The sequence below is a fragment of the Oryzias melastigma genome, linkage group LG10 (genome assembly GCF_002922805.2).
Source record: "Oryzias melastigma strain HK-1 linkage group LG10, ASM292280v2, whole genome shotgun sequence".
Taxonomy (NCBI): Eukaryota; Metazoa; Chordata; class Actinopteri; order Beloniformes; family Adrianichthyidae; genus Oryzias; species Oryzias melastigma.
The window spans coordinates 24,095,186-24,111,843 of NC_050521.1; the positions used below are offsets into that span (position 1 = coordinate 24,095,186).

The 16,658-nt window shown below is 36.8% G+C and overlaps 1 protein-coding gene across 2 annotated transcripts in view; it reads right to left on the bottom strand.

The window, feature by feature from the left end:
* Positions 1–16,658, bottom strand: part of il1rapl2 (interleukin 1 receptor accessory protein-like 2) — a 373,988-nt gene that overhangs the window by 299,055 nt on the left and 58,275 nt on the right. For both annotated transcript variants that reach the window (XM_024283660.2, XM_036213986.1), the window contains one exon: positions 3,471–3,579. In XM_024283660.2, coding sequence (XP_024139428.1) covers positions 3,471–3,558 — 88 coding nt within the window. In that variant the 5' untranslated portion in view covers positions 3,559–3,579. The remainder of the gene's footprint in view (positions 1–3,470; positions 3,580–16,658) is intronic.

The following is a 16,658-nucleotide window of genomic DNA, read 5'->3' on the forward strand; positions in this document are numbered from 1 at the left end:
ACAATAATATAAATTGATCTGGAGGGCCGTATATAATTACCGGGAGGGTCGGATCCGGCCCCCGGACCTTGACTTTGACACATGTCTTAAATCCATCCGTTTAAAGGGTAACCAAACAGGGAAGTTGGTGGCTGACTCCACCCACAGCCGAAATGTGGAAATCCAGTCAGAGGGGTGGGGCTTAGGGACAGGACTGTTATCATCACTGGAGCTGCAGATCATGGTTTGACCAATTCTGAAATTCAAATCTAATACCTCGATTCAGCCTTTAGGGGGCAGCACACAGACGGTTGTTGACTATATTTTCAACAAATTAAATAATATTATATTAATTTATCAAAAATGACCAACAGAAAGTATCTTTAAAGCCCCATTTGATTTAGGGTTTGGTTGCTCTTTAAGTCCCACTCTGGTCATCTTTTCAGTGATTTTAAAACTGTTTCCACTGGTCTTTCAATTATTTTTTATTTTATTTTAGCCAAAATTTCAAAAACTTGTCTTTTCTAATCTTTTAACACCAGAGCTTTAGTGTTTATTTACTTTGATTTATTGTATTTTTTTAAACTGTTATCACAATTAACCTAATTCTAGCAGATTCTGAAGGAGAAAAGTGGGTCTTGCCGCTTCTCCTCCAGAATCTGCTGGATATACTTTGATCATGCTAAAGTTACAGTATTTTAAAGATTTTGTGTTTAAGTGTCACCGGTGATGACTTAGGGTTAAGATAAAGTTTCTGCAGATTGGCAGAATTTAACCTGTAAGTAGTGGACAGGATCATTGAAGCAGAGCAACTCCACCCCTCTTCCCGTCTGCATTGTTGAGAGTTTGGATCAGGGAATTTGTGGCTAGAATATTTTCTATTTAACAAATTTCTTCTACAAAAGTGTCTGCTGGCGATTTAAGATTTGAATAACAAAGTGCTCAGAAATACATTTTTATGGTTAATTTACTTTAAAAACCTTTCCTCCATTATTGATAAAATGCCACAACATGCATACTAGAGGGCCTTTAGGTAAAGGAGCAGGATATTTGGGATTTTTTACTCTGACTTTTTTACAAATTCCTGAAATCCATTCCTTATATGTTTATATTGTAAGCTAATTTTCCTCACATCAGCTGCACAGAATGGCTGAATATGGGCAGTAATATAAAGCTCCTCTGATATGTGGGTATTTTTTGTCCTTGACAACAGCAGACATTTTGCTGGAAATGACAGAGTTGAATCTTCATGAAAGATAAATGTTCTACAAGCCATCTTATGTAATGAAACTCACACATTTACTTCCTTTTTTTGTTTGTTTAGGTCATTTAGGATACATTTTTGGAGCAGTCAAGTTATAAGAGGTGCAGCAAGAATGAGAAACAAATGAATGAGTAAATAAATGTCATTTTATTGGCTAAATCTTCTTGTCAGCAAAAATCAAAGCTGCTCAAGTGTCCCTGAGCCGGCACTGAACCCAAACAGCCGGAGGGCGAACACACACAGACGACGCCTGACCTCTGAGGCGGAGAGAGCCGGGAGGATTTCCCTGAATGGGTCAGGCAGCCAAGCATTTCCATTCCTTTACCACCTTTAGAAATAAAAAATCTCACCTGGTTGGCTCTGATCACATTCCCCCACCCTCCTATCAGCTGCACGCCACCAGAACTCGTCAGCTGACGCTGCAGCAGATGCTGCATCAAAGCAACGCACAGGAGGAAAGGAGAAAATGGTATTTACGATACATATGGTGTCCAGCTTCACACACACAAGCCCAGTCAGATCTAACAGTCTATCTTTGGCTCGCCCACACAAATGTCCGCTTGGCTCCGCTCTGATCACATAATTGCTGTGTACACACCTCTCCCACACAGACACACAAAGGGCACATCCAAAGAGCACGGTATATATATTTATATTTACTATAGAAGAACGCCTTCAAGCTCACTACTATCGCTATTCCTATGAAGAAGCAACAGTTTCACACATGCAAGCATGGCAACACATGAGAGTACGGAGCAAATACTCCCAGCAGCTCACCCACACACTCTGAGCACAATGAAGGGCGAGCGTGCCAGAGACACAAACAAAGACAAAACCGTGAGAGTGGGTAAAGAGTGAGCGCAGTGATCACTCCAAATTCTACAACCATTAAAAAACAAAACAGCACTCGGAGAGTCAAAAACGTAGACTGACTAAATGTCATCAAAGTTTCATAATTTTATATATATTTAAATGTATTTAATGCTTAGAGCCTGAAAAAGTAAAATAAAAAGTTCTTCTCTAAATGTCCGCTGCAGTTACTATGGAGCTTTCACTTTTGGCAAATGTAACAGATGCTAACATTTTAGCCACAACAGTTCTTTGTGGGAAACAATGACTGTTTGTGTGAAGTTCTTACATAATCGGAAACTAAAACAAAAACTTAAAGCCTTAGTACTATTGCCCAAACTGATATAGAAGCGGCAAAAATGGGCAAATACAGGTGGCCCGCCAGAAATATCAAGGTTCTAGACCACTTGGTAAACCCATAGCATATTTTTTCTAAGAACACATTGAGTCGCTTTTCTCCTTCACAATCTACTGGAATTACGTTGATCCTGTTAACAGCTGAATTGATATAATATAATAAATAGGATTAAAAAGAAAACCTCATTAATGTCCATGATTTTATTTTGAGAATCTACAGCATTAAGTCAAGTTTGTGTTAAAGCACTTTTATTTTTACATTAGCTTTTTTCCTCATCCTTATCTCCCAACAAAACCTAAACAGAAGAGCCTCCGAAGATCTGGGCTCTCAGCGATGAGGACCAGCATTTTCAATTATAAGAAAACAAAACAGTGAGATGGGGATGCATTACAGCTGAATCGATTCTAAAGGGATTTATATAATTAGATAACCAAAGTTTGCTAAAAACTGCTAAGTCATTTTCTGTGTTTTTGTCACTTCCAGAACTTGGCAGGAGTGCAGTGCAATACAATTACAGATGCTGATAGTACTTTTCATAATTGAAGAACTTCTAATTGGAAAAACTGCAGGTGAAAAATTCTGCACCAACATCAGCGGGCTGGAACTGAATCCCAAGCAGCAGAAGTAAAACCCACATTTCTGATTCAGAACACACGGTATCATAGAGAGCAGGAGCTATGCATCGATAGGCCAATCTAAATCTCCAATCAGCCAGACACAACAGATTGATTATGAATCAGCGATAATCAGCAGATCTGTCGGAAGCTGCCAGAGTGATTCTCCAGTGACACCAGAACCCAGACAGACGTGAACCTGAGGTTCTCTGGGGTGACTGAGGAGACTTTTCATAACCACTGCATCAAGCTAAGAGACGACAAATCTTCATAAAAGACTAGAAACTTGCTCGAGAGGTACCATAAAATCAAACACTGAAAATGAAGCGACATAAACAATGGAAGTAAAATTAAGAAAGTTTCAGTGTTCTCGGGGAAGAACAAACACTGAAGCTCTTCATCCTACCAGAGTTCCTCTTGGAGATGTACTTGACGTCATCACAGGCTCCAGAGGCGGCGAGGAGGAGGAGCAACAGGAGAGATAAAGTCTTCATGTCCTTGTTTGTTCCTGACACCTTGAGAGGCAAGGGACACAGAAGACAAGATGGTCAGTGACAGTTCAAATCCTCCTTACAACAAGAAAAATACAATAAATATATGTATTTTTAAAAAAATAATCAGTCTCTTATTTTTTGTTTAATTAATTAATTTATTTATAAATGTTTCCCAACAGGCCAAAACCCATTAATAAGCAAATTTGCACACTAAAATCATCATTTTTATTTAAAATATACCATATAAAAAGAACAAAATTGGGATTTAAGATTAAACTTCAGGGAATAAAAGCTACTGAATAACATAAACTCTAATGAGGGATCATATAAATCTCACTTTTTTGTATTAGTTTTAATTATTGTAAAAACTTTATTTATATATTAAAATGTATTTATTTATATTTAACATTGTAAAGCAGCAAAGCAGAGATGGCCATAAAGCCTGAAATCAGCATTGTAAAACCTGTACAGAACTATTTATAACACAATTGTTTTTTTGAGTAAAAAAGTTATTTGAAGGTAAATTTATTTAAAATAATCATAGTTCAAAAAATAAAACAGACGTTGAGAGATTACTTAGAATGCTACATCTAAAATAACCAACATTTTAAGGTGGAAAAGAATTAAACTGTTGAAGTTTTTTCCACAAAAATGATAAAATCTAAAAACAAGGTGTTTCGACAGATTTTTTTAGTGTTAAGTATATGTTAAATCTAGTTTTGATTATATATTTATTTAGAAAAACCTTTGTTAATTTATAAAGTTTTTTTGGTTTGTCTGTCTTTACATCATTCCTTTCTACTTTCATTTCAGTTCAGGATGTTGTGCTACTTTGCTATTGCTTCATTTTATTACAGAAAACAAAAATCTTTCATATTCAAAAACTGGGAATCAATGCTAAGTATTGGTTTCTTAAAGGTGGTTTCAAAAACAGCAAAGGGAATCAGGTCAAGGTGACTCAAACACTGTAGATTTTTGGATCCGACTCCTAAAAACGACAGTACAAGGAATTCCAACGAAGCGGACATTCTTCCAAAACAAAGTTTTATCCAAGGCCAAAAATGGTGTACTTTTCAAATAATCAAAATCACATTTCTGAGACCGCGTTTGCTTCAAACCGAAGATGGAACGCAAACCCTGCAGAGGCGTCAGCGCTCGCGCACAAAACACACTCGCAGCCTTTGGAGCTGTCATGTAAAAGTGACACTGATAGAAAACAATCAGCTTTTCTCATGTACAAACCGCACAGAAACACACACAGACTCACACAGGAGAGAAGCAGATTTGCAATGCCAGCAGTTGTTTCATGATAATAAATAGGAATTCCAGCTTGAACTCTGAATGAAATTGCATCACCTCACATGAACAGCAGGATGGCTGATGACAGAGCTCAGAGTGGAGCACAAATGCGAGCCTCTGTTACATGCTTCTGAGGGCGTGCAATGCAATAAAAAAAGAAAAAACAATTTAAAATGAGCAGAAAAAACACTGAAAAACGCAGAGTGTCATCATCACCTTCAGCTTGGTGTCATTTTTGATTTACCTCACACATAAACTCTAACTTTCATTTATTTTCTTTATTTCACATTAAAATGACATATATATATTATTTATTTATTTATTATTTTATCATTTTATAGATTCAGGTTAAATCAGCCTTTTAATTAATTCAAACATTCATTTACCAAAACCACTTTACCCTTTCATGGTCACAAGATTTAGCTCAACATTTTACATTATGTCAAACAATTTAAAATGTTAACATATTTAATTATCAACGATCATTAAAAGGGGGCAGAAAGAATTATTTTGCACCTTTATAATCAATAATTAAACACATGTTTTAGGTTCTTTTCTTTTCAATCATTTATTACTGTTTTTAATTTAACCACAAGGGGGAGCAAATCAAAGGCTTCTTGAGCATGTCCCGAGTCCGGTAAATCCACGTCTGTGTCAGGAGGTGTTTCCAAACATCAAACCATAGCCGAATCTAACAAATAGGAATGATTTTCTGTGATTATCTCTATTGATAGAAACTAAAAGGCCAAAACATTTTAATGTATCTGTTGTAGTTTTAGCTCTGCTTCAACACTAAATAAAAAAAAAAAACAAAAGATTTTTGTCTGATATTTCCTTAGGATTTTTATTTTTTTTCATTACGTCAGCACTGAAGTACATCTTTGGAGATCAGAAATTAAGCTATTTTTATTTTGCATTGCAACGCTTTTTTTTTTAAATTTAAATTCAGGTTTTATAAAAACTTGCTTGTTGTTTTTCTTTTTTTTTTTTGTCTTTCTGCTTCCAGATAATTTTTACTATGGGCAAAATAAATAAGTAAGTGTAAATATGAAGTACTTTTTTTGTTGTGGTAGCTTAAAAAAATACATACACAGATTTGTTTTGAAAAAAGCCATTTAGAATCTTGTTGATTATTTTTTTTGTTTAAATAAAAAAGCTGATATGGTTCTCGAAGCGCAACAACCACAAGTTGATCAAATAATGTTTTAAACATTGGTAGGCATAATTTAGAAATTTTGGAAATGCAGAATCAACAAGAGTTAAAGCTAGTTTAATTTTCATAACTTTTTATTAAAAACAACTGTTTTTTTGTCAAGTCTAATGTGATCCTTCATAAAATAAATGGTAATTTAAATTTTAAATTTAAAAAATGTAAGTAAAATTACTGTTAGATATTGTCAGTCCTATAGGATTGTGATGCTGTAATGTCGTCATTTAATGGTCTAAATGCATATTTTTTTACCCATTAATGAACTTTTCTCTTCTGTCTATTTAACTTCTTAATTAAACAGATTAAAGAAGCAAAACTTAAGTTGACATTTAAACTCATAAGTCTAAAGTTTGTTCTGTTGCAGCATTAAAGTGAATAAAAATGTAGTTTTTTCAGTATCCAATATTTTTTAGCGCATTACTAGTTTAATTTAATGTAATAAATATTCTGTTTAAGCCTTAAATCCAATGCAGACATGTTGTGTTTCACAAAATAGGATTTGTCACATACAGATGAGGTGTAAACCTGTAATAAACAAAGTTAAAATCTACACAACAATTTAAAACTTCCCCTAGAATATGCAGCTAGCCTTTTTACTCCTGTTTGCCCTAATGGTAAAACTTTTAATGTAACACTTCTACAGTATGTGGGCCAGGAATGAAGAGACTCTTTATCTTATCGTCTGTCACCCTTTCAAACACACATCTGTTGGACATTAACTCTCAACAACATGCTTGCTAGGAGAGCAACAGCTTTCTGTTCCAAGTTTAAATGTGCAGTACATGGGGGCAAATGCTGTTAAATTTATAAAAAACAAAAAATAGCCAGGAAAATACTTTAATGTAGAAAAAAAATATTTAAAAAAATTAAAGTAAAAAGGATTTTGCAAAGCAAAATCCGAATAAAGACTGGAATATTGTGTTTGTATGAGTTATAGCAGAATAAATATTCAGGTTTGGGGTCAGAGGAAGGTCACATGATGAGACGGCACATTTTCAGGAAAAACACATCCTTCCCAAGGAAAATTCATGTCTTTTTTGTAAATATCATATATATATATTGTTTTACCCTATGAATATTTGTGGAGTTCTTGCCAATTATAAAGTTAAAAAACCCCAAAAATATAAACAATTACCAAATCCCACGTTGTTGTTGATCAGCTTTCAGCATATCCCATCAGGGGTTTGGCAGAGTTTTTTATGCTTGATGCTCTTCCTGTCCCAACCCTGTATTTTATCCCAGCTGGGGACTAGCAAAGACAGACCCAGACCTGGCCCCCTTGTGGCTACATAGTTAGGTAGTGGAGTGAAGGGTCACCAAATCCCATTTATTTTGTTGAAATATCACTAATGTGTAAAAAAAAAAACATTTCTAGAAGAACAGCTCCTAACAGGGGTGGACTTACTTAGGCAAAAGTGGGCAACTGCCTGGTTCCCTAAAACCTTCAGGGCCCCGAGTTATTTTTACACATTTATAAGATAATGTTTCTGACTCTGTACTTATCAATGAAAACAAAATCATTGAGATGGCATGAGTCCGATCATGTAAAAGTGTTTCATCCTCCCCTAATAATTCTGCAGCAACAGCAAGCTAGCTCGAAGAGAGATGAACAAAAGAGGAAATCAACCAGCTGTGAAAAAAGGAAAAACAGAGAAAACAAAAAATGTGTTGATATGCTTACAAAAGTGCAAGAAGAAAAACAAAACAGGAAAAAGAAGAACAGCAACAAAGGAACTCAAAAAGAAAATGAAGAAAGTCAAAAGTGAGAAGACAGAAAAAGAGAGGAAAAGAAACATTTTGTCAATTTTGAGAAAAAAAATTGTTGATGCCACTCCAGAGGGTACTGTTTTGTTCCATTATTCAAGTTTTTTTTTTTTGTGTGTGGTTTCCCTTTTTTAGTAAAACTTAAAAAATAAAAAATAAAATACATATGTTAGTCATTTTATTGTATTACAATTTTTTACTAATACATCTACTGTACAGGGCCCCATCTTAGTGTTCGCCCTGGGCCCCCATACTGTTTATTCCGCCAATGGCTCATGCAGTAATATCAACCAATCATCCATTTTCTAAAATCCCTGAATTTCTTTTGGGGTGACAGGGTTGCTGGAGCCTATCCCAGCTACTGTTGGGTAAAGTTGGAGTACACCCTGGACGGGTTACCAGTCTGAAGCAGGACCACAAACACACATTCACACCAAAGGGACAATTTAGAAACTCCAATCAACCTACGAAGCATGTTTTTGGGAGGAAACCAGAGTCTCTGGAGAAAACCCACGAGAACAGGCAAACTCCACACAGAAAGAACTCAACGGCGAATTAAAAAAAAAAAAAAAAAAGAGCGTTGACCACTATGCTACCATGCAGCCAAATCTACAATTATATAATTTATCGCGTCTCCAGAAAGAAAAATCCAAATAATTGTAGAGTTTATTCCTTCTGTTACAAAAACTTTACTGCAAAACTTGATAGAAATTCAAATTCACCCAATAAGCTACTTTTTTGATCCATTTTCTAATATCATCTTTTGTAAGACTGACATTTTGGAAAAATGGCTTCTAAAATCAAAAGCTCATAATCCCAAAAGAATCTGTGCCGTTTTGGTGAAAACCCATTTTTAATAACCGATTTAATCCGAAGTTAAACACTTGATGCATGAACACACAAGTCACCCCTCCCACCTCCCCAACACACACAAACACCCCCACACACTCATAGATAGAAGGCTATTCTTGTCCCAAACAGACCAGTGTCGAGCCATTAGGCAGCCTAAGCAACACATCCCCTATTAAAGAAAGCCCGCGGTCCTTTTCTGTCACACTATCTGTCTTACCCAGACTGCGTGAGTCATGCTCTGCTGGCTGCAGAGGCAGTCCATGTCTTAGGAATGTAAGCTGCTTCATCATCACTATTAAAAATTTGATATCCATCCTTTTAATCTCCTCAAAAGGAGGTGTAATTACTTTCAGGCAAGCATCAGACAACCCCGCTTGAGCATTCCACGTGGCTGCAGGAACAGAAGAATTACTCTTTTTTTAAAGTTTCTATATTTTCCTGCATAAGTGGTTTAAATTGGGTTAAAAAAACAAATTCTGTTAGGAGTGATCGCATGAAATAACATTAAAAGTAGCTTTGGACTCGTAGTGAAGTTCCTGAAAACAAAACCAACCAAATATATGTCTAGTTTAGCAACTTTTACAAAGAATATTAAAGTTATAAATATAAATATTAATAATTAATAATATTAAAGTTAAAAACCGACAAAATGTGATTATATATTTTTGAATTTGATGCATCTCTCCACCTACTGTGGGTAAGTCATGGTCAGGCGGTTTAAAGGGGAATTTTAGCAGGTTTTTTCTTTAAAAGAAAACACGCTCAGCATTCAGGAAGAATCTGGTGTTCTCTGAATAGTTTCTCTTTTTATTTATCCTTAAAAAGGTCATGCATGACGATGTGATTTGCAGATTCAAAAACTGTGTTACCAGTAACTGCGTCTCGTTTTAAAACACACGCTGATGAAAATGGTGTTTTTGGCAGCGGCAAAACTAGAACAAGCAGAAGTCTTTGGAAGGGCGGCAAATGAGAAAGTGGAAGGTCATAACAAATAAAAGGATAAAAAAATAAACTATTTCAGTGTTATTACTGTTATTAATATTAAAACAGAAGTTGTCTTAGCTAAGGTCATATCATTAATGTAAGCAGCAGCAAAAACAAAAATAAAGTGTGGAAAAAAGCTGTAAGATAAATATCCACCTCTAATATGCAAGTCAAGCTAAATGAGAGATCAAAAATATTCATAACACATATTTTGAATGGTGTTGTCATGTGATTATTTTTTAGTAAAATTAATTAATTCATGACCTTTAGAAAATTATGAATTCATTTATTTTTAATTGAACCTAATCATTGCTAAAAGTCTGAAGCATTTTCCATATATATATATATATATATATATATATATATATATACTCCATCTCTCTATTCTATATATAATTTCCAAGTATATTTCCATTGACTGTGAAATTGCGCTAATTAGATGAGCAAAAATAAATTTTCCCAATAGAAACATCAGTTTCATAAAAACTTGAATTCTTAAAAAATAATTACCACAGTTTACCATTTGGAACTTTCAGCCCCTCATCAGGCTTCATCTCTTACATAATTGACATTAGTTGTGGTGCTATAGCTTTCTTTGAGTACGTTCTGTTACTGTTCTGAACTACAAAGTCGCACATTGATGATGTCACAGTAGCAACATGCATGTGGGACACATTTTCAGCTGAGTTCAAATAAAACGTTCATACAAGTAAAAAGTTGGAGTATTGTTTTATATCTGAAGACAACAATAGTTATAGATTAAGATGGAGATTTATGCAATAAAAAATAGCTAATTAGCTAATTTTCCTGTAATTAATTAATCACGATCAAGGTGCTAATTGGACACTCCTGATTTTCAAAATATTCTCTGAACAGCATAGAGAATATTGCATTGAAGATTTTCTAATATTTATCAAAAATGACACTAAATTTGATTCACAAAAGCTTTTTCCTGGGGAGACTATCTTGGCCCTGTAGCTCCGCCCCTAATTTTTGGTGTTACAAAGAAAATGTGTGAGCCAAAAAAAGCCATATCATGATTAAAAAAAAAAAAAAAAACACTGGGATCGCTTTTACAGTATTTTTTATTTTTTTAAATAATACTAACACCAAACACAAACATTTTTTTACCAAAAAAAAGGAAAAAAAATCTGCCCAAAATGTAGCGGTTAAACCCTCTGGTTCAACATCAACACAATGGCCTAATTTTTTTCTTGATTTTGAATCGCTAAGTTTAATTAGGCAGCTGATGACGAATATGCGTATTCATACAGATCTGATGATTACGGAACCCATGAAAATGTAATTCAGAGATTATGTAAATGTAATGCACTTGCTAATTGAATCAAGTATTACTGTTTAGCGTAATATAGGACATCAACATCAACTTCACAGCTACATTAGAAGGATCGACTTGCAAATGAGCTTTCTGCAATCTTGTGCTGCTCTGTGAAGGCAGAAATTAAGCGCCGTCTGCACTGAATCCTCTCAGGTGCAGCTACTGATGATGTCAGGCACAAACACTTCGAGGAAACACATCCCTTGATGAAATCTGTGCAACCTTTTGAATGCAGCGAAAAGAGGCACGAAAGCTATGACTGTTCCATCTGCAGCCACTAATTTGAGAGACGTGGTACGCACTCATCAACCCCGTGCACGCCTCCTTTAATGCGACTACTTTGATTAAATCGTGTACAGGCAGCACCAGCCTCTCAGAATATAAACACAGGAGCATCTGTGTTTTGTGAAGGCAGTCAAATGTTTTGGCTGAGACTCAGAAGGGCTATAAAAGCCCTGAACAGGACACTGTTAATGGGAGCCAAGCAGTGTTTGAGCACGGGATAAACTGTCTCACTTGACATTCAGCTTTTTCAAGCAATTACTCATTATTGGTGTTAAATCAGCTACTTGAGACATGAAACAAATCCACTTTTTGATATTTTCTATTGATTTTTGTATAGCATGATTGACTAGTGAGGGCCTTTTCACTCCAGGCTCTTTGTAACAAACCATGCCAGAGCATGTGACTTCTACAGGGCTCAATCCCTGAAACAATATAACACAAAGAACGCTATTCAAACAAAAGTGTTAAAAAACATAGTTTTATGGAGCTTGAAACATGCTTTACACATCACATAAGGTCACAATGTTGGTACCATTGACTGTTTATGAGAACTGGACAGAGTGAGTGTGATGTCAGCTATTGAAATTGGCTTACTTCCTTCTCCAAAAAAATTAAATCAATTGAATCAAGTGTTTTCATGCTGGAGCCAGATGTCGTCAATAAGCAGTGATTGGTCCACAATTCAACGTTTTGAACGGTGGGGCCAGAAGCTAACAACAGCTTTTATAAAAAATAAAGATAAATGAATATCTCACAAAACATAAAAAAGCAAACAAAATAAATAAACAAGAAAAGTTATTCTAACAAATACAATTGCTGAGAATAATATTTCTCAATTGAAATCTATGGGATTTTGGCTCCTCCTGTTTGGGACGTGCAAGTCCAAGTCTTGTATACTGTCAATGGTTGAAATGCAAAGCCATTTTCAGTTTGGTTCAAAGCAGCATGAAGTGCTATGTGATTTGCACCACAACTTTCCAGAATCAAGGGTCCGGCAAATTCCCATCACACCAGATCCAAACCAAGCGGCAAAAAAAGAAAAGTTGTCCTTCTCCCTGCATAACAGTGTTACAGAAGTATTTATTTTGTGTTGTCCACTACTGGCAGCCTCTGTTGTAACTGGATTAACTCATTTCACACATCTAGACCATGTTTCCATTTTTAATTAATTTGACACTATAGTATGTGTGTTGTTGCTCAGTTTGAGAGCATTTCCAAAAATCTTTCTCAAACATAAAAATGTTAAATAGTAACATGCACATAAATGTTCTAACCTTATATATTTTGTGAACATGAAAGGGAAACTGATGAACAAAACACTTAAAAAAAGAAAAAAATTGTAGTCTTGTTGAAATGACCTTAGATATTCACATCACCGATAATGACTGACTGCTAAAGTTCACTTCTTAAGTGGTTCATAAAAGGACTTTAGTTGCTTGAATGGCAATAAGTTTGAGAACTTCAAAACTTCACAGTGGAGCACAAATGGCTGGGTAAAGAAAGGCCAATGTGAGCCAAGAAGACATTTCCCACATCATTACCCCACGAGCAGCAAGATTGGATTCATTGAACCCCGCTGCTGTTATGTAAGTGCACAATGACCAGGCAGTGTCTCCGCTGTCCGGAGCTGACGGATCACGCTCAGCTTCATAGCCTTCTTATTAACTGACAGGACCAGCGGCCAGCGTCATCTGCTGCTGTTAGAGCCCATTCACTTCAAGGTCTCTCAGCTGAAATTCAAGGCTGGCTCCCTTGCTAGTCACCGCAGGCACATTTTATTTGCATATGAGTTAACTTGAATAAGAGTGGCCACTCTTGCTGACATCCATCATTGACATGGCAAGTTGCACCCTCAGGGCTGCAACTGTTTATCACAGCAATCTCTGAAAATTCCAAGCATTGCAGGGAAAAAAACGACAGCTATTTCAGGTATCCACATGGTCGACCCCCTGCGTCTTCTTACTCATTGTAGACATTCTGACCTTGCATGAAACCCTACCCGCTCGGCAGATGGTGTCAAGTGATGCAGTTTGGTATCTCCCCGCAACGATGCTGAGTTCTTGTTTACTTCTGCGCTCTAAGGGTGTATTCAGACTGGGCCTGTTTGGTTCTGTTGAAGCAGGGGTCAGACCTCGAGGGCCGCCCTCCAGCTGGTTTTCCAGAAACCCTGCCTTACCTGGTGCTGATTACCTGGATCAGGTGTGTTTAGCCAATAAGGAGCTTCAATGGCAGGTTGGCTAGAAAACAAGTAGGACGTCGACATGATGTCGAGAACTGACTTTTGAACACCCCTGGCTTAAAGTGTACTGGAGTTTGTTTACCTTGATAATCCGGAACTGATTTTCTGTATAAATGCATCCGGACGGACCCAGGATACGCTCTCTGACCCTACCTCAGAAGGGTCCAAAACATCATCAAGGACAGCTCACAACCTGGCTCAGACGTGTTCAACCTGTTGCCCTCTGGGAGGCGCTATAGAGGCATCAGAACTATAATAGACTCAAAAATCGCTTTTCCCCCAAGGCAATAACACAATATTTGTGAATATGCACATATGCCTACAAATTTCAGTTCATTTAAGTATTTATCCTGTGTGAATTTGTCAACACTTCCTACATTTCTTCTGTACATATTGACATATTTTATATTATACCTTTTTAAATTTCTTTTTGCACTAGAAAGGTGACTGCTCCAATTTCATTGTTCAAGTGGAAAGTGGCAATAAAGGCATATCAATCTATATCTATCTTTCTAGGTGGTCTTGCTTCCTTTCCAATCAGACTGAACTCTGGTTCATGCATGTGGAATTGGTGAGCTAAAACTGCCACCTTAGCCGGTCATAGATGGTTTTAGGCTCAAAAACAACATTTAACGTGATGCACATTGTTACCTACATTATTATCCTGACAATTCATATATTATAGACACTCATACCCTCTTGGGGGTTGTCTCCTCAGTAACCGTGTTGGAGTATCCCTCCACCATAAGTAACAAAAGTAAGAGTTGTACCTGACCTTAACCCTTGTGCTATCCTGGGTATGTTGGCGTTGGGAGTGGGGTCATCTGGACCGCACAAAACAGTTTGCTGAACTTTTTTTTTCAATGACTTGATTTTCACTTGTGTCCGTGGCAGACATAAAATCCTGTCCACTTTCATCCACATTTATCCTGGGATGGATAACATGTCAATCAATGCAAGGCTTGGGTCAATTGGACCCAATATGATAGCACAAGGGTTTAATACACGCGTTAAAAAATTGGTCAGCGAAATATAAAATTTGAATAACTATCCCGACAAGGGTTGCAAAGCTTAGGATTTCCATTATTCCTTCTCGTGCTACTTTGAGCTTCCCTTCTAATTCCTGGCCAATAACCGAAGAGACCTTTAGTCCCATGGTTTTGTTTGCTTGACAACAGTCTGAGTACAGACTAATCTCAAGGTTCAGGACTATCTGGACCAACAGACTTTTCCAGTGTGAATACACCTAAAGATGTTGATTAGTATCCTCTATATCTTGTCAATCAACAACATTCTTTGAGTTTTGTTACTTTAAATAGCTGCATTCCACATTGATACGACTCTGTTTACTCAGAAGCAGGGCTGCTTTCTTAGTTTCCCCCCTTTTTAGGGTGTTTGGAAGCAAGTGGTGCAACATTTGGTGCTTCTGGCTCCACAGCTATACTTCAAAGACTAAGGTCAGCCAAAAGGTCGGGAGTTGGGTCAAACCTGAATGAAAGCAGCCACACCAGCTTTTGTGTCACACTAAGTCAAAGCAGGAAAGCCTGTGACACACCCTTCAAAACTTGCAACTTGCTAGTGTAACAATTTATTTTAACACCATGAATAGTAAAGAAAATCCAATTGCTAGATTTGCATTACAGCTCTCATCCACTTCTGTGTCTCAGTAATCACATCCAAGAGAGATAAAGAAAGCACAACAGAAATGCATCACAAAGATGTGTTAAAAGTGTTATCACTAAATACACAAAGTCTTGTGTTCTGTAAAGATGTTCCACTGAAACATGAGTCAAGTTTAAGTCCAGCCATCACTCAAGGCCAAAAGTGGGTCATGAGAAAAGTGCTGACGTGAGTGGTTTTTGTGCTAAGCATTCTTTACTATCTGGAGGCTGACCCTATGAAGTCAGTATCAGGGGTCTGTGAGGGGGCTTTATCTACTGCTGCACTGAATGCTGGCTGAAGATAGCTTAGCATGACTCATACAGGACATGTGGGCTCGTTTTTACATCGCTGAATGGCTTCAGGACTGATTGGAAGCCTCTTTGATGGTGTCGCATGACAGCCGATGATAGAAAAAGTCCAACGTAAAAACATGCACTGAACTCTGGGAATAAAAAGAATTGAACTTGTTTTTGATGTTTCAAAAAATGTATTTTTTGTATATAACTTTCAGTTGATGGAACAATGTATTGCTAAACAAGGGGACAGGGGGAGGATGAAACACTTTCTCATGAGACATCGCGTGTCATTTCAGTGATCTGGTTATTTTTTAAGACAGAGCTAAATAATACTAGGAGTGGAAACTATGATATACATTGTTTTTAAGTACTCATTGGCATTCACCTGCCTTTGCCTAATGATAAGCCAAAACGTTTTGCTATGTTTTTCATCCAAAATATTCTGAAGTTTCTCTTTAGTGCATATGTAAAAGTAATACAGGAGACACAAGATAGGTAATAAAGATGTAGGATCCAGAATCGAGTTGTGCATCTCTGTGGGGTGAAAAGGGCACCAAAAACATGTTTTGTGGACATATTTATTTCATCGTTAGCAAAGTTAATGCTACAATCATCGATGTGGAAATGTTTACAGAAAAACAGAACAACGGAGATTTGGAATTCAAAGGAAGTTCCCTCACTACATATGTCGTTTTGCTGGAAAAAAAAAAAACCTATCATGTCGGCCAGAATTTTGAGATTGCATTTCTATAATCTATTTCCAAATATCTCATTGCTCTCAGTGATCCATGTAAACGGGCTCACTGACAGAACCCGGTTTGTGAGGCGACATGATTCTGAGCTGGAGTGGGACTTTTCAGCAGGACACCCTTAGGGGACAGTTTTCTGTCCCTTTCTCTGTCACTCTCAGAGATTTTCTGACACCACCTTTGTGAGCTGTGTGACTGAGCGCTATGAACAAAGTAGTGTGTGTGTGTGTGAGGGGGGAGTCATCATAAGCTATTGCTATTGTGAACAAAGCTACCAACATCTAAACACAAACAAGACTGAAACGATGATGGATGATTCCAAACAGAAACCATCTCTTTATGCTGCTGTGCATTTTGAGTTCGTTTTTTTGACACCCAAATGTCTGAGTTGAACAGTATTGTTGCTCTGAAGGGCAAGAGT